The sequence below is a fragment of the Pristis pectinata genome, chromosome 10, assembly GCF_009764475.1.
Source record: "Pristis pectinata isolate sPriPec2 chromosome 10, sPriPec2.1.pri, whole genome shotgun sequence".
NCBI classification, from domain to species: Eukaryota; Metazoa; Chordata; class Chondrichthyes; order Rhinopristiformes; family Pristidae; genus Pristis; species Pristis pectinata.
This window is the reverse complement of record NC_067414.1, coordinates 50,113,077-50,137,295: the sequence shown is the minus strand read 5'-3', so window position 1 is coordinate 50,137,295 and position 24,219 is coordinate 50,113,077. Positions and strand designations below refer to the sequence as shown.

General features: G+C 36.6%; 1 protein-coding gene across 2 annotated transcripts in view; it reads left to right on the top strand.

Moving 5' to 3' along the window:
* ptprk (protein tyrosine phosphatase receptor type K) overlaps window positions 1–24,219 on the top strand; it is a 467,398-nt gene that overhangs the window by 71,211 nt on the left and 371,968 nt on the right. For both annotated transcript variants that reach the window (XM_052025063.1, XM_052025062.1), the window contains exon 2: window positions 15,274–15,396. In XM_052025063.1, coding sequence (XP_051881023.1) covers window positions 15,274–15,396 — 123 coding nt within the window. The remainder of the gene's footprint in view (window positions 1–15,273; window positions 15,397–24,219) is intronic.

Here is a 24,219-nt window from a genome sequence, read left to right as displayed (position 1 = left end):
AGCCCACGTACATTGCGATGCACTTTATTGTGCTGTGAAGTTATGCTGCTGGTAACACAGGCAGGAGAGTGAGATTTGATGACAATTGATTCTCAATGAAGAAAGATATTTAGTTAAGTGGACATCTGATTTCACTTCACTGCAATGTCTTTTTCAAACCTGAAGCATAATTACTTTGTTCGGTTTAATTTGTGCAATCAGTTGCAATACAAAAGATGCACATTGTTGCCCAAAGAAGAGGAAACATTGCTTACATCTATTTTTTTTCTGGTGGGGCTAAGGCAATGACTTTCCATGCTTTAAACGGACAAAGATATCTGACAACATAGAAACAGCAGACACGGTGAGAGGTGAATATTGGCAGGGCCTTTCAGAAAAATGCTGAATCTCTACTGATGAAATTGCTGCAGAACTGTCTGTGGATGACAAAGTGTGAAGGTATTGAATGATACTTGAACGACTCCAGAGTTAACAGGACAGAAAGAGAACCCATTCCTGGAAATTTTTTTAACAAGGATAGGATGAGTAAGAGTGGAACCAAGTGAGCATAGTCCAGCTAAACTTGAGAATGGAGAAGTGGCATTACTGGATGGTGTAGTGTAGGGGAGGCGAGGAGGCTTGTGGATCCAGGTTAAAATGATGGATGCTGCAATTTGTGATTCTTTTGAGCTGTTACAGTGCTCTGCCATAAACTGAAGCCAAGTTACAGAGATCAAGACAGATAGTTGAGAGAAAATGGGTTTGGACTTTGGGGAGAAAAGATGTCTGGTGGTTTGTTGATTTATAAAGTTGGGTAAAAGATTTTGTTTTGCAATGATGGCTGTGTTGAGGTGGTGACAGAAATGGTCTTCTGAATGAGAGGCAGAATCATTTAAAATGTTTGTAAAGATATGGGAAAGCAGGTTGAAAGATAAGTGGCAATTGCGCCAAGTGTGGCTCAAGAAAGGCAAAGTACAAGGGGAAATAGAAGTAAGAATCGAGCAGGGTTAAAGATTGATATGGTATGAAGCCTGAGGTGAAAGATTTTTAGTCTTAGCTGAGAAATATAGAGTAGGAAATGTTTTATCCATGTAAGTTGATGTTGGATGTCCAGCATTAAAAGCTTCTGAAACATTTCAGTAAAATTATTGGAAATGCTTTGCATTGCTGGACTAATTTGTGTTTGATTTGCAGAACAAAGTGTCAGTTGAGGTTTGATTCTTCTGGAACGATTTAGTACTGCTGCACATTGACAAACCAGCCGAGCAATGTTTACAATATCCTAGAATGCTTGAAAAAGCTAATCATGGACTTTGAATTGTTTCACCTCGACTGCCTCCTTGAATTTACTGCAGTGCTTTTATCACTACAAGCAAGCTATAACATCTTTCCAAAATGAACCTGGAGGAGCCAGGTTCAATTTTTTTTAGTCATAATTTTGTCTATTTTGTGATCCTGAAAAGGGCATAATTGTTGTTTTTGCATGTGCAGTTTAAAAAATAATGTAGGTTCTGTTATGATTTAGATTTTATAAAATTCCTTGAGGCTCATTTAGCGCCACTACTTGAGCACAATGGATGGTGACAGTGGCTCTCAAGGAAAATAATTTGGAGCCAAGGAATTCTGCTTCTCCATGCAAAGGCTTCTTATTAATGCTGTTCTGGGCCTTGTAATTGCAAATGAAATCATTGTGGCATGATGCACATTATTGCAGTTGATTCAGATTTGTAATGATTACACATTTTTAACTTGAGTAAATAGTTATCTTTTCATCCATAGTGGTTTACAGCACAATGAGCCTTGGCCTTTGATCTTGCATACTTAGTTCTAAAAATAAGTTGAAAACTGTAATTTTCCAATACAACTTGAGTTCTAAGACACATGAATATTGAAAGAAAATACTGAAGAAAAATGTCATAATCCATTGGTCAGGGGCCTCAAACCAGAGATGCAAGTTTGAATTCCATCATGACTGTTGAGGAACTTAGAGTAAATTAATGAAATAAAATCTAAAATTAAAAAGCTTGCATCACTGATAATGACTATTAAAGTACAGGATTGCCATAAAAGCCCATGTGGTTCATTAATGTCCTTCACAGAAGCACATCAGTCATTCTTTCCCAGTCCAGCCCTGTGGTTGACTGTCAGCTGCCCTTTGAAAGGAGCCCTGTGAGCCAATTAATTCAGTGGTAGTTATGGAAGGGCAAATTTTGTACGCTCACCTTATTTTGGAGGATTTGAGATAATGTGACAAAACTGGAGGTCTTCAATCTGTAGGATTTAATCTAAGTTCCCAAATTTAATGTTCCTCCTCAGATGCAGCCTGATTTCCAGTGTTGTCCCGTAATTCAATTCTCACTGCTGTCTGATGTAAAGTTACACAATGCCACAAGGTTGATTTGATAAAACACGTTTATTAGCAGTGCACCGCTAAGGAGAAGGCTCTTCAGTACTCATCAAGAGTCACTTCCTGAGTTCTCCCGGTACAAAGGGGTAGACAGAGATTTATACAGATATTGTTATGCACACTTAATGCATACGGCGCTGCGAGTTTCGGTCAACCCAAGACAGACATCGCACCTATTGTTTATTATAATTGAGTTATAATCAAGAACTTCAAAGGCAGGTTGTTTAGACCAAGCTTCCACCTCGATGTTTATTGCACCCAGTATTGCTACAGTCTAGCAGATCGGGACAGATCAATACCCGGAACAAAGTATTTAACACTCCATCTAGTGAGTCAGTGGCTTGCTTGCTCTTGCTTGAGAGGTATTTTCTCTATCAGCTATAGGTATGGTCACAATTCTTTAACCCTTTTCTTCCTCACCAGCATCTGCTAGGTTTTGTATCTCAGTTTCAGTATTGTTTTTCTCTGTTCTTATTCATCTCTCTTTTTAAACCACCTCCAGATAAATTGGCTGCAATTAACAAGCCTTCACCACCTCTTAGCCAGCATTTGTGCTCCATTAACTGATCTAGTGTCACCTCATCAGAGATATTCCCTTTATTCTCCCCATCCCTCCTCCTGTTCCTCTGGAACCGAAAACTGATGTTTTTTCTCCCTTGGCCAGTTGTGATGAAACTTCTTGGACTTAAGACGTCAACTGCAATTCACTTTAAACAGATGATGCCTGACCTGCCAAGTGCATCCAGCATTTTCTGCTTTTATTCCAAAATGTATATTTAGCTGATAAGTTGTGTTAATCATTCCATGAAGAAGACATTAAGTAGGAAAGGCAGTATATCCCTGGGGAAATCCTTTTGTTGAAGAGAAGTGGGATGAACAATGTACTGTCACAATGATGAAAATGTATTTGGGGGAAAACCCAAAGTGACCAAAAGTTGACCTGGGTTGAATGGAATTAATTTGCTCAATGCTTTGAATTGGTTTGTATTGAGTCTATCCTTTAATTTTATACATTGAGCAAGCTGGTTAGTAAAGGTATAATGGATGATCTCTGAAGTTCAATGTTCAGGTTGCTGTGTGCATTTTTCTTGGGAATAAGTCATATTGATTCATTGTATCACTTTTGGGCAAATGCAGAGCAAACAGTTTCTATCTGGGTATTTCACTGGATCTGACTGTGCATGTTTGTTTATTTTTGCTATGCCCTTCAACGAATGGCATATCAAAACACCTTGGGGTCTCAATCCATCCACCACCACCTTTGTTATCATACACTATAATACTGCCTATGTGTTGTAGCCTACTTCTGAAATTTGATTCCATTGACTTCGATAGAATGTAATTTTGGAAACTGATTGCAACCACTGAAGATTTGTTTAATACAAGTGACCAAGCATATATTTCTACAATATAGCTTTTAATGAGTTGTGTTCATTCGCATGCTCAGATTCCTTTACATCTGTACACTATAATCCATTATTTGTGGAGAATTGTGTCCATTTTTTCATAGTTGCTGTTGTGATGTTTTCAGTTTCTTGGAAGGCTAACATTCAAAAAATGGTGTAACACAAGAATTTGCATTTGTGAAGACTTTGAACACATTTAAATATCTCAAGATGATTCAGAAAAGCATCGGGCCAAATTGGTGTGATTGATAAATGGTGTCTGTAGTTGGGACACAGGCAGAAAAAACTTATGAGGTGCACAGATTTATATATGGCAGCAGAAGGATTGAAGTAATCAAGTACTGAAGGCAACGAATGCGTGAGTGAAAATTTTAACAGTTGAGATTTGCTTTGGAAGGTGATCATGGTGACAGTGGATGTTTGTTTCAACGTTGGGTGTAACACCATTCAGGGGCTGCACAGTGCACAGCTTGCAGCTCTAGGGACATGGGTTTAATCCTGACATCTGTTGCTGTCAGTGTGGAGCTGGCATGTCTGTCCTGTGGGTTCCCCCCCCCCCCCAACCCAGTGCTCAAGTTTTCTCCCTCATTCCAAAGAGTACGGTTTGGTAGGTTATTGGTCATCGTCAATTGTCTCTAGTATATAGGGAATGGGTACAATCTTGGGGGAGTTGATGAGAATGCAAGGAGAATAAAATGAGATGAGAGTAAATGGATGTTTGATGGTCAGCATGGACTTGCTGGGCCGAAGGACCTGTATCCATGCTCTATGACTCTGACTCCATGTTATAAATGGTCTTGATTTTTAATCTTGTACAGTTGTCCAAGGCAGCATTGAGAAAGGCAGTGGTGAGGCAAAGCTTGGTGTTGGCAAAATTTGTGTGAAACCCAATGACATGTTTCAGATGATGTTTGCCAAGGTTTTGAAAACTGAGGATCGTGTGACTGATACATGACAAAAGGTTTGCTATGGAGTAAGGTGCTTTCATTTTGCCAAGTAATTTGCTAATCTAAATGTGACGAGTAAGAATCACGAAGAAGTTTATGCATGAACAGTAAAATGTGTAAATAACCATGGTGTGTGGCTAATGGAGTGCTCTTTTATGTGAATTGAGAGGACATAGAACAATTACAGCACAATTCAGGCCCTTTGGCCCACAAAGGACAATGAAACATTAAGTGGCATGCCTCTCAACCCCAGTTGAAGTTTGTGTCATGAGAGGAAGATTGAAAAAAGGAAGTTCACTTAAGTAGCAAAGAAATAAATCACCAGCGCAAGTACTACCACTAGAATAAATGCTTCTGCAGTTGTAACCTTTATCTTGTCAACATTGTCGACCAGTCAACATTAACAGAATACTACTGAATACCAATTTGCACTTTATATCAAAGGGTGTGAAAATTTTGAAGAGGATCATAGAATTTTAATCGTCTTGATGGAGAGAAAATGTATCTGCTAATGGGAGTTTAAGCCCAGGGGTTGTAAATATGATAGCCACTCATAAATCCAATGAGAAATTTGGATATCATACTCAGTGGTGAGAGTATTGGCGGTTTCTTCTTCATGCAGTGGTCAAGACAAATGGCACAGATGCACTTGAAGAGAAACTGGATACATACCTGAGAGAGAAAAGAATAGGATATGTTGATAGGGTTATGCTTTCATTCTTTTTATTAGTTTTCAGATTAATACAGATTAATATATAACATCAATGTTTGTACATGTAATACAAAGAGATCAGGAGAACAATCATGGCCTAGATAATCATAAAGAACAACAAAATATAAAAAAATCTGTAGATCCAACGATCTCTTAGTAAATTAATATAATATAAAAGAAAGAAAATAACAAGATTTATTATATAAATAAAAAAAGAGAGGAAAAAAATCCCCAAATCAATAAGAAAAATTAGAAACAATATATCAAACCAAACTAATCTAAACAGAAAAATTTTTTAAAAAAGCAAAAAAAAAGACTGGATTAAAAATTCCTAAGTAGAAACAGAGCAATATTATGTCGTCAACTCCGTTCCTCTAAGTTGGAAAGTTATTGAAAGGGGATCGATATCATGTGAAAATATTGAATAAATGGACTGCAAATATCTTCAAATTTAAGCAAAGGATCAACAGTACCACTCCTAATTTTTTCCAAGTTTAAACATGATATAGTTTGAGGGAACCATTGAAAAGTAGTAGGGGGTATTGGATCCTTCCATTTAAGCAAAATGGATCGTTTGGCCATTAACGTAACAAAGGCAATCATACGGTTAGTGGAAGCAGATAAATGGCCGGACTCTATCCTTAGTAATCCAAACATTGCAGTGATAGGGTGAAGTTGTAAATCAATCTTCAATACATTTGAAATAATGTTAAAAATGACTTTCCAATATTTTTCCAAAAGAGGACAGGACCAAAACATACGTGTCAAAGAAGCCACATTCGATTTACATCTATCACATATAGGATTTATATGGTGATAAAAATGAGCTAGCTTATCTTTTGACATATGGGTCCTGTGAACTACCTTAAACTGTATCAAAGAGTGTCTGGCACACATTGAAGATGTATGAAGAATTTTCTTCCAAGTCTCTGTAGGTAAAGATGTCTGGATTTCGCTTTCCCATTCATTCTTGATTTTGTCCAGTGATTCTGGACGTATTTTCATAATTAAATCATAGATTATTGCTATCAAGCCCTTCTGATAAGGATTAAGACCTAAAATATTTTCCGTAATTTCAGTTCTGTAAGGTGTCGGAAAAGAGAGTATAGTAACTTTTAAAAAATTTCTGATCTGCAAATATCGGAAAAAGTGTGATCTAGGCAAATTGTATTTGTTAGACAATTGTTCAAGAGATGAAAAACAGTTATCAATGAATAAATCACGAAAACATACTATTCCCTTCCTTTTCCATATGGAAAAAGCTGAATCAACTCTGGATGGATGAAGGAAAAAATTAGATTGAATGGGACTTGACAGGTTAAATTTATTCAATCCAAAAAATTTATGAAATTGAAACCGTATTCGTATTGTATGTTTACCAATTGGGTTAATCATATGTTTACTTAATTTGGTAAGTGCAAGAGGGAGTGAAGCTCCTAAAATAGAAACTAATGAAAATTCAAGTACTGATTGGTGCTCAAGGTGTACCCATTTGGGGTTTTGAATTACATCTGAATCTTGTATCCAAAAGATTAAATATCTGATATTAATTGCCCAATAATATAATCTAAAGTTAAGCAGGGCCATACCACCATCCTTTTTTAGTTTTTGTAAATATTTCTTACTTAACCTTGGGTTTTTATTCTGCCAAATATATGAAAGAATTTTAGAATCAATAGTGTCAAAAAAAAGATTTCAGGACGAAAGTTGGAATCGCTTGAAATAAATATAAAAATTTTGGTAAAATATTCATCTTAACTGCATTAATTCGGCCTACCAATGATGAAGACAGTGGGGACCATTTAGTAAATAATTGTTTAACACGGTCAATTAAAGGCAATAGATTAGCTTTAAGTAAGTCCTTATGCTTCTTGGTAATTTTAACACCTAAATACATAAAATAGTTACCAATCTAAAAGGTAATTGCCTATAAATTGGGGTTTGCGTATTTAATGGAAAAAGTTCGCTCTTATTAAGATTTAATCTATAGCCAGAAAAAACACTAAACTGATCTAGTAGTGATAGTACAGCGGGGATAGATTCCTCCGGATTAGAAGTATAAAGTAACAGGTCATCTGCGTAAAGAGATATCTTATGAGTCTTCTGTCCACGAGTAATGCCACATATATTTGAAGAGTCCCAGAGTGCAATAGCCAAGGGTTCTAAAGCAATATCAAATGATAAAGGGCTTAACGGGCAACCTTGTCTAGTACCTTGAAAAAGCCTGAACAAAGGAGATCTTTGATTATTAGTAAGTATTGAAGCCATAGGTGTATAATAAATCATTTTAATTGCAGATATAAATTTAGGGCTAAAATTAAATCTTTGAAGTGTAATGAGTAGATATTCCCATTCGACTCTGTCAAACGCCTTTTCAGCATCTGGTGAAACAACATTCTGGAATTTGGGATGAAGGGGTATATGTAATTTTCATTAATCTCCTAATATTAAAATGTAAATAATGATTCTGAATAATTCCTGTCTGGTCTTCAGAGATAATTTGAGGAAGAACCTTTTCCAATCTAAAGGCCAATATTTTGGAAAATACTTCTGAATCTACATTTAATAAAGAAATATGTCTATAAGATGCACAATCAGTGGGATCTTTATCCTTTTTAAGAATTAAAGAAATAGTTGCTTCATAGAAAGATTGTGGTAGTTTACCCACTGATAGGGCATCTTTAAAAATTTTGGCTAACCAGGGAACAAGAATATCAGAAAAGTATTTAAAAATTCAGCTGTATATCCGTCAGGGCCGGGTGCTTTACCCAAGTTCATTGAAAATATTACTTTCTTTATTTCTTCCTCTGAAATGGGAGCATCTAATGTAGAACGTTCATTTAAAGATATTTGGAGAATCTTCAGATCTCTTAAAAACTCGTGCATTAATGTAGGATCCTCAGGGGATTCTGATTGGTATAAAGAAGAATAAAATTCTTGAAAGGATTTATCAATTTGAACCTGATCTATCGTGAAGGTACCATCTGGTTTATGAATTTTATTAATCTGACGTTTAGATAAAGTAGCTTTCAATTGGTTGGCCAATACTTTACCAGATTTGTCAGCATGTATATAAAATTGACTTTTGTTTTTAAGTAGTAGATTTTCAATTGAAGATGTTAATAATAAACTATGTTGTAATTGGAGTTCTGTTCTCTTTTTTAAAAAGCTCCAAATTAGGAGTATCAGAATATTTTTTATCGATTTCTTTAATCTTGTCAGCTAATGTATGTATTTTGTTATTAGTTTGTTTTTTCAATCCAGTGGAATATGAAATAATTTGACCACGGATATATGCTTTAAAAGTATCCCATATTATCCCACTGGAGATTTCTTCAGTAAAATTAGTTAAAAAGAAAAATGAAATCTGTTCTTTAATAAATTGGATGAAATCTAAGTATTGTGATAGAGAAGGGTTAAATTGCCATTGTCTGACAACAAAGGGTATATCTGGTAGTTTAATTGATAATCTCAATGGTGCATGATCAGAAATGGCCATTGCATCGTATTTATAGTCCATAGTAAGTGGAGCTAGTCTAGCATCAATAAAAAAAATAATCAATCCTCGAGTAATTATGGTAGACATGAGAAAAGAATGAAAATTCTTTATCATATGGGTGTAGAAATCTCCAAACATCTAAAATTCCGTATTCAACTAAGAAGGAATTAATAGAGACAGCAGATTTGTTTGGAAGTGCAGGATTTGGCACAGATCTATCCATCGAAGGGTTTAGACAGCAGTTGAAATCTCCACCCATAATCACAGTGTATTCATTTAAATTAGGAAAAAATGCAGACAGATGTTTAAAAAATTCAGGGTGATCTACATTGGGTGCATAAACATTAACCATAACAACTTTTTTATGATGAATTAGACCAGTAATTAATAAAAATCTACCATTTGGGTCTGATATTGTCTCATGATGTACAAACAAAATTGAGGAGTCTATAAAAATAGAAACTCCTTTCACCTTTGCTTGTGAATTTGAATGGAACTGTTGACCCCTCCAAAATCTAAAAAAATTTTAATTATCTTTCTTCCTGATGTGAGTCTCCTGAACGAAAATGATCTGACCATTTAATCTTAAAGATCTTCTTGCGCTTAACCGGATTGTTTAAGCCGTTAGCATTCCATGAAATAAAATTAATAGTCTTATCCATTTTAACAGATTAAAAAAATATGGTATGTAAAGGGTTAATCTTGGTATATGCGAGTCTTACCAGCAGGAAGAAGTAAAAAGAAGTTCAAAGAGGAAGCAGATATGGCGACAATTTAGAAACATTTGTAGTTTAGCCCAGAAGAAGAAAAAAACCTGAAAACAGCCCCACCCCCTTCCCCCAACAGCCTGAAAACTGGCCAATAGACAGCCAGAAAGCTACCTTCTAATTGAACTAACCCCAGTTCTATTGGTGGCAGTAGTCCAAATTGAAAAATATATAAACCACGCATGTTTAGTCTAAAGGTGAACAACATAATCCAAACAAAGATATCGAACTCACAGCATAGTTGTGGGATTGAAACAGAGCCAAAGAGCGTTAACAGTCGACTTTTAAAGAATACAGTTTAATAATTATTTCTAAAAGAAAGCAAATGATAATTTTGTTAAATTCTTAATTATTATTAAAACATTAAAAATATTAAAAGAAGGAAAAAGGTTTAAATCTAAAAATTAATTGGATAATAAAGTAGATAGGTAGTAAATCAAAGGAAAAACACTGTGTCTCTTCGGCATTTCTTAGCTTCTTAAATTAAAAGCTAGTTCAAAAGAAATTCCTCGGCCTCTTGGACGGATTGAAACTATTTGCAAGATTTATCAGGTAATGTAATTCTCAACCTTGCTGGGAATAATAATGCAGGATGATAATTGCTTTGATAGGGACGAGCCATAATTGGTTTGTAGGTCAGCCTTTCTTTCAGAACTTCTGGGGTGCAATCTTCAACTATTCGAAACTTCCATTGTTTAAATTGAATCATTCCACGTCCACGAGCAGTACGAATCAAAAGTTCCTTGACGTTGACATAATGAAATCTCAATATTACTGGCCGAGGTTTTTGATCCAGAGCAGGTTTGGATCTTAATGCTCTGCGAGCTCTATCCAGAATGGGCTGAACAGGGAACATTTTGGAACCAAACACATCGACCAGAAGTTTAGGAAAGAATTCTGTAGGATTACCAGTCTCTGTGTTCTTTGGAAAATGGATGATTCTTAAATTTTTCCTCCTGCTGTGTCCTTTCAGGTCGATGATCCTCTGTTGTTGCTTTTCCAGGTTTTTCTTGGTCAAAAGGGTTTTTCAAGTGAATGGAGTTTGGCATCGCTCTCTTTACCAGCTTGGTCGAGTTCAGCAATTAGTTGCATTTGTTGGGCATTTTCCTGGATAAGAGTATTTTGTTTGTCTTCAAGGCCCTTTAAAATGAACTTCAATTTGGCAAAGCTCTGGTCAAACTTTCTATCCAGATTAGAAATAGCTTCCAAAGTAGGTTGGTCTCCATTACCTTTACCATTAGCTGACGCTTTAGATCTGGTGTTCATTTTAACAGTTAAAAATCAAAATTAAACTTGTGCCAGTATTGTAAAGGACTTATTAAAGAGTGGTAAATAGTAGATTGAAAAATGCTTGGACCAAAGCCAAGTTCTGACTGAGTCCATCGAGCACCACCAACAGTCTCCCCGGTTATGATAAGTAGAGTGCCAGAAGCCTCCTGTACGGTATGAATATTGAAATAGACTTGTTAGGCCAAATGGCCTATTCGGAGCTGTAATTTTGAGGTAATTGTGTAAAATGCACTGGAGTTTTGTATAATTGAATTACAAGTACATGGTATCTATAGCAGAGAAACAGGTCACTTGGTCCAATTGGTCTCTACCAGCATTCATACTTGTAACTTCCTCTCTTTCAATTTAACACAAAGTCAAGGTTGAGTTTATTGTCATATGCACAAGTACATGTGTGCACAGGTGCAATGAAAAACTTAATTGCAGCAGCATCACAGGCACATAGCATCATATAAGCAACATTCACAAGAAAAACTGAACATAAATTATACACAATTTTTACAAGAAAAGAAAACACAATTAGAACAAAAAAAAAGTCCATTTTAGTGCCAAGAGATCAGAGTGGTCTTAGTGTTGCTAAACTGTAGTGGTGATTAGGGTTTTGCTGGTTGGTTCAAGAACTGAATGGTTGAAGGGAAGTAGCTGTTTTTGAATCTGGTAGCATAGATGCATTCATTCATAAGGAAATGTAGAATATGGCCCATACTCTGCACCCATATTCTACATCTCCTTACTAATGACTGCATCAGTGCTGCCCTAAGCAAAAATGAATGTTATTGCTGTAAACACACCACGTAGAAACATATTCCATGCACTTCTCCCGACAAATGCATCTTTCTTTCAGTGCAGCCGCAGAAATGATATTGATTCTTATTCTCTTTGTGTATCATTCTCTAGATTGTTCATAATTAACATACTGCCAGAGGGAGATTTATACCATTTAAACATTTGTTCAGGAAACCTCCTGACTCATAAATGTTGAAAATTTGAAATGTGAAGCACAATTTCTGGAAACACAGGACAGACCGGCATCTGCGGAGGAAACAAGTTAATCTTGAGTAAATACTCTTCAGAATGGGAATAAATTGTAGATGAACAGTTTTAAAAATAATCAAACAATGGGAATGAGAGAGACAGATGCAGGGTTTCTAGAGCAGTGTTTGAAGGTTGAACTAATATTTATCAGACTTTGGAGGGTAGGTGTTGGGTTGATGTTTCTGTTGATTGGGGTATCTAGAGCCAGGAATCATGATCTTAAAAGAAAGGGCTGTCCATTTAGGACAGAGATGAGTACTTCACCCAGATGCTGATGAATGTTTTGAGTTCATTATCTTAGAGTCTTTGAGGCTGAGTCACTGAGTATATTCTACACAGAACATGACAGATGTTGAGAGATTAAGGGAATTGAGGTATATGGGTTGATGAGTGCAGGAAAGTGGTGCTGAGTTAAAAGTTAGCCATGATCTTAGTGGTGGAGTAGGCATAAGGGCTGAATGGTCTACTCCTCAATTTTTTATGTTTTGAAGAAGTAGCCAGAATCAGAGATGGAGAATGCAAACAGCCGAGACACTGGGGTGAAATAGAATGAAATCTGGAAAAACTGATAAAGCATATTAACTATTAGCAGGTAAAGTTTCTTTTTTTAAAAAAAAGTGAAGGACAGTCACTCCCACTTCACCTTCCAAATTTGGCTCCTTGATCCATGTTTGGATGCTGTTATGAGGTCAGGAATTGAGTTGTCTTGTCAGCATCCAAACTGGGCATTGAAGAGCAGGTTACTGGACAACAATGACCTGCTCTTGATAACGCCACTGCTGAGCAAAGAAATTTTGTCTCATCAAGACAGCATTTAACCAAGCACAGTATCAAGGAGCTCTTGTAAAGTTGATGTCAATGGGTATCGGGGAGAAAACAGTCCAGTGTTTGGAGCTATACCTTGCACAAAGGAAGGTGGCTGTGTCATTTGGAGGTCAATCGTTACAGCTGGGACATCACTGCCTGACTTAGCCTAATCACCTTCTGATGCTTTTTCAAAAGATTAGAACATTGTGCTGATCGCACAATGTTCGATTCCATTTGCATCTCAACAGCTAAAGCAGTCCATGCCAGCATACAGGATGGCCTGGACAATATTTGGGCAAGAACTTTTAAGTGGCAGATAACATGTATGTCATGACTGCCAAGCACTAATCAGTGAGATGGAGTATATCACCTATTCTTGACGTTCAATGACTTTATCATTGCCAAGTTTTCCATCATTAACATATTGAAAGCTGTTATTGACAAGAAACTCGACAGGACTATAAATACTATGATTCTAAAATCAAGTCAGAGGCCGAGTGTCCTATGATGAGTGACTTGCCTCTTGACACCCCCCCCCCCCCCCACAAATAAAAGACATCCATGCGATATGTCAGGATGTGATGGAATCCTCCATTGCCTCGATAAGTGCGCATCAGTAACATTCTGCAAGTTTGTGATCAGCCCATTTGCTTGTTGTTCAATCCATCAACCTGAACATTCCTTCCCTCCATCACTGGTGTGCAGTGGCTGCAATGTGTAGCACCTACAAAATGCACCACAATTACTTGCCTAGGCTACTCTGACAGCAGCTCCCAAACCCATGATCTCTACCACCAAGGAGGACAAGGGTTTCAGAAGGATGGGAATACAACTACAAGCAAGTTTTCCTCTATTCTGACTTGCGAATGTAATGTCATTCCTTCACATCAGTGAGAACAAATTCTTGAATTCCGTTTCCAAAAGCATCAAGGAAGTACCTTCATCAGAAGGACTGCAAAGTTTTAATTAGGTGGTTCCCCAGTGGCTTCTCAAAGGCAGTTAGAGTTGGCAATAATTGCTGGCCTTGCCATTGATTCCCAGATCCATACAAAAAATAGAGTAACTTTTTTTTTAAAAAAGCAAAAGGGGGCTTGGAAAAAGCAAGTTACAAAGTTTTGCTGAAGTTTTACTAGGAATTAAACAGAAATGAGTTAAAAGATTTGAAACGTGCTTAGAGAAATGGTTAAGTGGCATTGTGGTTGTTACTGGGCTGGCAACTAGCATTCTGTCCAGCTGATTTAGTGACTCAAACTTCTAAGTGTGAAATTCAAGTTGGTAAGTTTGCAGCTTAAGCGAGAAAAATAATCTCCATGGTAATTAATGTCCTTCAGAAAAGCAAATGTGCTACCTTTATGTGCTCTGGTCTACATGATGCCAGACACATTGATATGGTTGACAGTAAGGCAGTTAGGAATGAACAATGAACGCCAGCGTTGCCAGCAATATCTCCATCCAAAGTTTAAAGTTATATCACGATAACAGTATGTTCAATTGTGTCCCCTCATCCTTGGGATCCTTGCAGTCTCTGATTTACATCAGTAACCTGAATTCAGAAATGGAATGCAGTTTAGTCAACCTTACAGGTGCTACCACACAAAGAACATTTAAGTGGTATTAAAATGGTTCCTTCCAAATAAATTGATCAAAATATGGATGTAGTAGAGTAATAGAAAAGTAGTTTTTTAGTGCAAGCTATTTCACATAGAATGGTAAAAGTTGAAATTGTGAATGGAATATGAATGTGACACCAACCAAACCATATCCAGCCGGTACAGTGCGGCAGTCGATCCATATCCAACCAGTGCAGCTATCTAAAAGGCGTATACGATGTTAAACTACTCTGGCTAACTGAATTGTTAATCCTGAGAATCAAAATGTATCCAAGCACTTAAGGCTGTGTGAAGCAAATGTCCCTGCCTTTGGATGAGTACATTAAGAGGAAATATTGCTTCAGCCTGCAGATAGTGATTTTGAATTCAATCTACCAAGTCTCCATGTATCCAATCTGCCTCAATCTTCTGGATCAGCCTACTATGAGAGACCTTGTCAAAAGCTTTATGAAAGTCCATGTCTCCAACATCTATTGAACAACCCTCATCAGTCGTCATCACCATTGTGCAAGAAGTACAGGGATCAACGTTTCGAGTTGATTTCCAGACAATATTGAGGTAGATTGATTCAGTGGAACGTTGAGAGGAATTTTAGAGTCCTAATCATGGGTCAAATTGTCATCCTCATATTAAAATTGTCTTATAAATGGAGCTGTCAAATGGAAAATGATTGCATAAGTCAATTGTGCCAACTTGTGTTTAAACCATTATTGATTGAAGCTTTTAATGGGAAATTTTAAGGTGTAACAAAATTAATGGGCTTATTATTTTCTTTAACCACTTCATGATATGTTGAATTTTTCTTTTGACACAGGAGGCTGTACTTTTGATGATGGCTTGGAACCGTGTGAATATTTGCAAGATCAGGAAGATGATTTTGATTGGAGGCATGTCAGGACTGAAGATACAATGCATTTGCAGCCCAATGTGCCACAGGGTAAGTGAAAAAACAACTTGTGCACTTTGGGCTTTACTGCTTAAATTGTACTGATTTCAAATTTGTACTGAGAAAATGTGTTCGGTATTAGTGTTGTATTGAAAGATAATTGGAAAATTGCAGATGCATCAGCCTGAACACCTAAGCCAACTTACAGCTAAGTATATCAGGAATTTACTTTCAATTAAAATAATTTGCCATATTTTAACCAATAGATTCAGAAGTAAAGAAATAGAACATGAATGTGTTGCACTGAAATATACGTTAACAAAAGTATTTAGCGGGCAATAAAGGGAGATTAGAAATGCCAATCATTTTGGCTGAAAGGCAAAAATAAATCAAAATACAATCAATTTTCTCTGGAATGCACTGTCAAAGTGAGATTGAAACTTGAGCTTCTTTTTGGAACCATTGCCATATTTAAGTAACTCATTTGACAGTTTGCAAATCATTGAAGAGATATTGGTTAAGTGATATTGTCACCTTTCCTTTTGTGAGCATCTAATTTGACTGTTTCTGTGGGGGCAGTTAGCAAAGGAACTAAAATGTATTTTACTTTCAATCGGGACATTTTTCATTAGCTAGCATAATTAATCTTGCAGTAGTAGAGAAGGTTATCTTGAATATATTTTAATACATTTATATTGTGCCCAGTTTCAAAAATGGCATTTAACACCTTGTGATATGACCTTCAATATTAATTTATTTTTAATTAATGTAAGCCAACAAAAAGAATAGCTGAGTTTGTGCAAATATAAAATACTTTGAGGGTCAGGAGATATGAGACAGGACAACAAGAAGGAGAGGCATTGTAGAAGTTTTCTCCAAGATTGTGAGTTGATTGAAAACTTAATGCTTCATGCATTTTGATCTTTAACCTGAATTTTTCCGGTGTGTTTATCACTTCAAAAATTCATGGCCATATTACCTGAAATTCCCTGTATGCTTGTCGTGCTTCCAGTATAGCCACCATAGCACAGTGGCTTTTAAAAATTTCACCCATGACATTTTATGTGCTTTTGGTGAAGGTAACCCTTCACCCATCATTCTTACTAACCTGTCTACAGAATTTGAAATAGTTGAACCCTCCTCCATTATCTGTCCACTTGTCTCTTATTTACATCCAGCTAGTCATAGCTGGAAAATCACCTTCTTTGAATTACCTTCCCACACCTGCTCTAATTCTTCTGGTGGCTCTGTGGGAGTTGTCCATTACACCTTCTATTTTCCATCAAAACTCTCCTCCTTAGCAACATCAGCAGAAAACCCAGCTCTTCTACTTCACTGCCCCTCTTGGACATTTCACAGTGTTTTACTATTTGGACCAATTCTCCAGCATCCAGCGAGTAGAAATCTTCTGTATTGGAAAGACCAAAGCTCGTCCCCTGATTATTGAACCAGACAATTTTCATATCTGGCACTGAGATGAGCTTTGGATCACACACCTGTACCCCAGCCATGATTACCCAGTTTCAGCTCCATAATTGTTTGATTCTGTCTGTGCCTCAGCTCATTTGCTGTTGAATCCTAATCCTTGTCTTTGTACCTGCAGGTTTGACTATTCCATCACAATCTCTCTCCAGTTAAGGTTATCTCAAAGTCTCATATTCCAATCACACTTGTTCTTGTTGACCTAATAAGGGTCCTGATTATGCAGTCCCTCAATTATGAAATATTATCAGTCTTCAAATTCCTGGATAGCCTCACCCTTTCCCATCTCCAACATTCTATACTGTTAACCTTGTGCTGTGCACGCCTCTCATTCTGGCCTCTTAGTTGTCCCTGAATTTAATTATATCACTGTTCACGCCTGTGCCTTCAGTTGCAAGTTTCTTGAATTCCCTCTTCATCATTCCTTTCATTTTACATTAATAACTTATGTAGGTTCTGTCAAAATCTGTAAAACATTGGAACACTTTGCTGCATTTAAAATTGCTATATGAATACAAGTTGTTGCCAGTTACATCATTAAAATCTTTTGTTAGGTCTGTCAAGCATAATTTCCTTTTCATAAAATTATGTTGACTGCTTAATGCTATAATTTAACAAGCACTCTATTGCTGCTTATCTAATATTGTATTCCAGCATTTTTCTATCAGCTGTCAGGCTACATTTTGTATGAGTTCCTTTTTTCTTACTCTTTGTTGAATAACAATATTACTTTTGCTCCCTTTCAATCCATTGGGGCCATTTTAGAAATTGGATTTTTGTAAGGTCACTGTGAATTCATCAGGTGCCTTAATTTTTCCAGCACTTTTGCCTTATCAATATAAATTATATAAAATTACTCATTCCCTTTAGACCTTTTGGTTCCCCGTTATTTCTGGTATGCTATCATGATTTCTGTAAAAACAGGTTCTCTTTAATGTTTTGGCTGCTCCAATATTCCTCATTTATAATATCTCTTGTCATTGTGTTCAGTTCTGGTCACCCCATTAATAAGAAGGATGTGGAAGCTTCAGAGAGGGTGCAGAGGAGATTTACCAGGATGCTGCCTGGATTAGAGAACATGTCTGATGAGGAAAGGTTGAGCGAACTAGGGCTTTTCTCTTTGGAGCGATGCAGGATGACAGGTAACTTGACAGAGGTGTATGAGATTATGAGGAGCATAGATAGTGTGGACAGCCAACACTTTTTCCCCAGGGTGCCAATGGCCAATACCAGAGGAGAGCAGTTTAAGGTCAGAGGAGGAAAGTTTAGGGAAGATGTCAGAGGTCGGTTTTATTTTTACACAGAGTTGTGGATGCCTGGAATGCACTGCCAGGGGTGGTGGTAGAGGTTGATACAATAGGGACATTTAAACGACTTTAGGTAGGAACATAGCACATGGAAGTAAGAAAAATGGAGGGTTTATGGGCTGCATAGGAGGAAAGGGTTAAGATTGATCAGGGAGTAGGTATTTATATAGGTTGGTACAAAATTGTGGGCTGAAGGGCCCGTATTGTGCTGTACCGTTCTGTTCTGCAGCTCTGAGATCCAAGTGATCTTTTGCTGCTCTTTTTGGCTACATAATCATAAAATCCTGTACAGTTATAATTGGTTTACTCTTATTGTTGACATTTCCCCACCAAAATCGAGCACTTTTCTCAGTGGAATGTGTATTTATTTGATAAATTATCTACTCTATTTTAACTCTACATTCTCAATCTGCCTTAGATTCAACTCTCCCCTCATATGTATGCTATTAGCTTTAAGTTTAAGACTCTAATGTCAGACAGTTTCAAACTTAAGGTGAAATTCATCATAATATGAACATATTAGTTATTAACCTGGTCTCAGTGCACGATATCTAAGATGGCCTGTTTCTAATTTTGTAAATTTCTCCAGGCTACAGTTCCAAATGTATTCTGTAAGATTATTTTCCCAACTAGTTTTGGCAATTTAATTTTAAGTGAAGTTGAAAGCCCCATAAACCTGTGTGTCATAAGTTTATAGTTCAGGAAACGAAAGTAATGTCGATCAGTCCAAAAGAAAATCAGAGAGGTTTCTGTGGCATACTCCTAGATGGTGCAGTAGGAGTTCTTGGCATGTGTACTGGTTCAAGATTCAGGAAAAACTTGGAGTGTACAATAGATTGGGTAAGCTTGCAATTACAAGCTCTTGATTGTAAGTTTACCAACATTTTTCTGACCATTGGTGTATGAGACAGTGTAAGTCAGTACTTCAAATTCTAAAGTAACTCTTTGGGACATGGGGCATTGAAAGCTTGTTTAAATACTGCAAGGAAATCTTAAAATTGCAAGATTCTAAATGAATTCATGGATTAACACTGGAGTATCAAAATTTATGGCGCAAATAGAGGAAAATAAACTGATTCCTTAATTTTCTGTCCATGATCTAAAACCTTAAAGAATTAAATGATGTAGAATTTGTAATGACATTTTGGCTGCAGTTAGAGTAAAATACAAATGGAAATTAAAAAGGAGAAGAATACAATATAGATCAACCAGAGTGGTAAAAAGATGATAGATTATTTTTTCTGTGAGAGCTGGGATTTCCTGAAAAATAATGAAATTATGTTAAAGAAAGTAATAAATAATTCTTTCCTTTGGTCAAGAGGACAGAAACTTGTGCGAATTGATCAAATGCCATGTTGGCAAAAGGAATCCTTGTGCAGACTGTAATTAGTATTTGTTGCCTTTAGTTTTACTTCTAAAATGTAGCCTTTTTGTTCATCTCTAAATCATATTTCATGTCCCTATATGCCTGTAATTTTACTGGTGTTTTGTTTTCCTGAATCTGGTACTAAATACCTAATTTTGAAGCTGTGTTATATTTGCAAACTTCACAATTATATGCAAATTACTCAAAATGCATATTACTGCAAAAAGTGACTTAAATATCAACTATTGGGAACTCTAATAAGCAAGTATTTAGTCTAAAAAGAATATGTTCACCAGAGCTTGCTGCTTTCAGTTTGTTAACCAGATTCACATCCAGAGAACTGAAAATAGGGGAGGCCATTTGAGTAGATGGAAACTGTGTAGGGTCCGGGGGTGTATTTAAAAAAAAAATTAGAAGGGCAAAGAGGGGGCATTGAAATATGACTGGCAGAAAAGATGAAGGAAAATCCCAAAGCATTTTCAGCATTCAGTTAAGGGTAGAAGTGTAATGGGAAGGAGTAGTGCCCATTGGGAACCAGAGGCAATTTGAACGTGAAACCAAAGGATGTAAGTGAGGTCTTAAATATACTCCTTATCTGTATTCACTGAGGAGAAGGATATTATAGTTGGAGAATTCAGGGAGGAGGAGGATCAGTGGAATTTTAGGGCATGTTACCATTAAAAAGCATTAGATGTCTTAGCTTAAAGGCTGATAAATCCCCAGGGCCTGATGAGATGTTTGCTACTTTGGGAGGAAAGTAGAGGAGATTGCTGGGGGCCTGACAGATTGTTAGATCTTCAATGGCCACAGGTGAAGTGCCAGATGATGGAGAAAAGCAAATATAATGTCTTTATTCAAGAAGGACAGCAGGGATAAGCCAAGTAATTATAGGCCTTTTGAAATTAACACCAGTGGTAGGCAACTTATTGGGGGAAAATATCCAAAAAACAGGTTGATCTACACTTGGAAAGGCAGGGATTAATGAAAGGTGGCATGTCTGAGCAATTTGATGGATTTTTTTAAAAAGTTAACAAAATATATTGATGAGGGTGGTGTACTTGATGTAAACTAAGCTTGTAGTTTGACAAGGGTCTACATGGGAAACTAATCCATGGGATCTGAGGTAAGTTGGCAAATTAGATCCAAAATTGACTTGCTAATAGGAGGTAGAGGGTGATGGTGGAGGGTTGTTTTTGTGATCAGGAACTTGTATTCATGGTGTATCACAGGGATCAATGCTAGGACTCTTACTGTTTATTATATACATCAACAACTTGGATATGAATGTCAGAGGTATGATTCATACTTTTGTGGATGACATGAAAATTGGTGGTGTTGATGGTGAGAAGAATAGTCATAGGCTACAGGATGATATTGAGCAATTGGTAAGATGGGCAGAGCAATGGCAGATGGAATTTAATCCTGATAAGTGTGAGATGATGCATTTTTGAAGGATGAATCAGGCCAAGACATACACATTGAATGACAGGGCTATAGGGATTATTGAGGAACAGAAGGACCTTGGTGTACAGTCAATGGATCCCTGAAGGTGGCAGCACAAGTAGATAAAGTGATAAAGAATGCATATGGAAATCTTGCATTCATTAGCAGGGTATGGGATATAATAGAGGGAGGTTGTAGCACAAATTTATAAAACATTGGTTCAGCCACAGTGGTGCAGTTTTGGTTACCATGATTGAGGAAGTATATGATTGCACTGGAGAAGTGCAGAAGAGATGCACCAGGATGTTGACTGGATGCAGTGTTTCATTTGTGATAACAGTGACTGAGAAGTCAATTGGAAGGATTTGATGGACAGCAAACCACAAAAGAAATTCTATTTTACTTTGTTTAACTTTTGTAATTTTGCAGAATGAAATAAAAATTGACTTTGAGATGAATTGAGGTAAAAATTGAAATAGCTAACTTTATGAAAGTTTTATTCTGAAGTCAATAGAATTTTTAATTTATTCTGAGGAAATAAGTAACCATCAAAGATAGTGTTTCTTGTGGCTTATTAGGTTGTTCAGCAATAATTACGGCTTAATGTATCGTTGCAAACTGAATTGCATTTAATACAAAAATAAATCATAACATGTTCAATGGATGTTACCAGCAAAATTGTATGCAAAGATTTTAATTTCCCTCTAATCACTGCAGATGTAATCAGTATAAAATCAGCGATGACAACAGCAGGTCCCGTATTGGAGAAAGTAATCACTGATGACAGCCTCTGGATTTTCACGTTTAACTTTGCATGCATGAGAACCAGGGGTTTCTGTTAGCTTCACAATAACAGTGATGAATGTTGACTATTGCACTGTCAGTGCAAAAGAGAAAACTGGTCCATTGATTAATGCTTACATGGTGAAATTTGTTGATGAGGCAAAAATTGAAATAAATTGCATATTTTCTTTAAACAGTGCAAATTGAATGTAATGTTGTAAGAAAAATGATGATTAATATTGACTCATAACTCCAAATGAAGTATCTAATGTAATTTATTCTATAGATTAACATTGGAATTTTGTAATTTTAATTTGAGGTCACAATGCTTTGGTGAATCAACATTTTTGTGCTGTTTGCTTTAAGTTAACATGAGTAATTCAACTGATTCTAGTGCATGTTTGTAGCTTCAAAGAATGCAGTGCACACAGTTATTACTCCAATTCACTTATTCACCATATAGTATTAACTTCATAAGTATTATTGTTATTCATAAGTGCAATATTCAGTGCAATAAGTAATCACTGATGGCAGCCTCTGGATTTCCACGTTTAACTTAGCACGCGTGAAAGCTATAGGTTTCTGTTAGCTTCACAATGACAGTGATATTATTGCACTGTACTGCTTCTGCAGTACAACACATTTCATGTCATATAAGTCTGTGATAATAAACCTGATTCTGATTTAAGTGTAACGACTCGGATTTTATTGTTGTAATGAAGGTGAAATTGTCAGCATTTGCTGCCATTGTTCTAATGTGAACAGCAACTCCTGAAGTATGTGGGAAAAGTCAGAAGCTCCTGTCATTGATTTCCTGCTTTTCCACAGTGTGTATACAGTTTTCTCTACCTTCATTTGTCTGAATGAAAAATATTGTGTAATTAGAAGCTCTTTTCACTGTAAAAGCAGCATGAAGATGTTGTGTGAGATGTAAATAAGTTTCTAATGGAATGTTAAGCCATAACGACTTGTACTGGGCCTTGGTGAGACCACAGCTTGAATATTGCAATGTTGGTTTCCTTGTATGAGGAAGGATGTTTTTGCCTATGAAGGAAGTGCAGTGAATATTCACCAGACTGATTCTTGGGATGGCAAGACTGACATGTGAAGAGAAATAGAGATGACTGGGCCTGTATTCACTAAAATTTAGAAGAATGAGAGGGGACCTCGTTGAAACTTATAAATCCTGAGTGGACTGGACAGACTCGATGCAGGAAAGATGATTCCAAAAATGAGGAAAGTCAAAACCAGGATTTGCAGCTGAAGTTACAGGGTTGACCATTTTGGACTGACATGAAAAATTTATTTTCCCAAAGAATGATCAACATGTGGAATTCTCTACCACAAAAGTCAGTTGAGCCGGTCATTAATTATATTAAAAGAGTTAGATATATTCGTGGAAAAATCTGGAACAGGATACTGAATTTGGATGATCAACTATGATTATGTTGAATGGCAGAGCAGGCTTAAAGGGCCATAGTTTACATACTTCTATGTTAGTCAACAACTTATTTGGCATTAGGGAAATAATTTTTATGCACTATTTCACACACAACATTTTCAAAATAATGGATTCTAAAATACAAAAAATACTCCATAGAATGTACAAAATTTCAGTTTCTACCTTAACCTTTCTCAATATTTTATTTAAGGAGAGCCGTGAGAATATTAGGAACTATGGGCTTGTTAGTATAATGTCAATAGTTGAGAAAATGCTGGACTCCATTATGAAGGATGCTATAACAGGAACTGGGAAACTATCAACGGATTAAACAACACCAACATTGATGTTTGAAAGGAAAATTGTGTTTGACAGACCCACTGATTTTTTTTTGAGGATGTGCCTGGCAGAGTAGATAAGGGAGAATTAGTGGGTATGGTGCATTTGGATTTTTAGAAGGCCTTTGATAAAGTTCCACATAAGAGGTTAGTGTGTAAAACTAAAGCGATGTGATTGGGGGAAATATGTGGGGATATATTGAAAATTAGTTGGCAGAGATGAAACAGTAAGAATTAATGGGACTGTTGGAGTGGCAGGCGAAGACTAGTTTTGCTCTCATTTAAAAAGGGACATACCTAATGAAGGTGAAGCGGAGTAGATTCACCATATTAAATCCAGGGAAAAGGTCTGGCTTTATGCAGAAAGATTAATTAAAATGGGCCTATATTCTTTGCGGTTTCAAAGAATAAGATTCTGAACCTAAATGCTGTGAATTTTTACCCTCGCTGAAGAGTCAGAACTAGGAGCAGAGTCTGAGAGTAAGGGATCAGTTATGTAAGGCTAAAAGGAGGAGTAATTTCTTCTCTGAAGGATGTGAATCTTTTCGAGTTACTACCCTTGAAAACTAGCTGCTGAGGTGTGGAGTATATTCAAGGCTTGGGTAGATTTCTGTGCAAAAGAGGAATTGAAGGTTATGTGGATCAAGCAAGAAAATGGAGTTGTGAATAATTAGATCTGCCATGATCTTATTAAATAGCAGAGCATAACTGCTT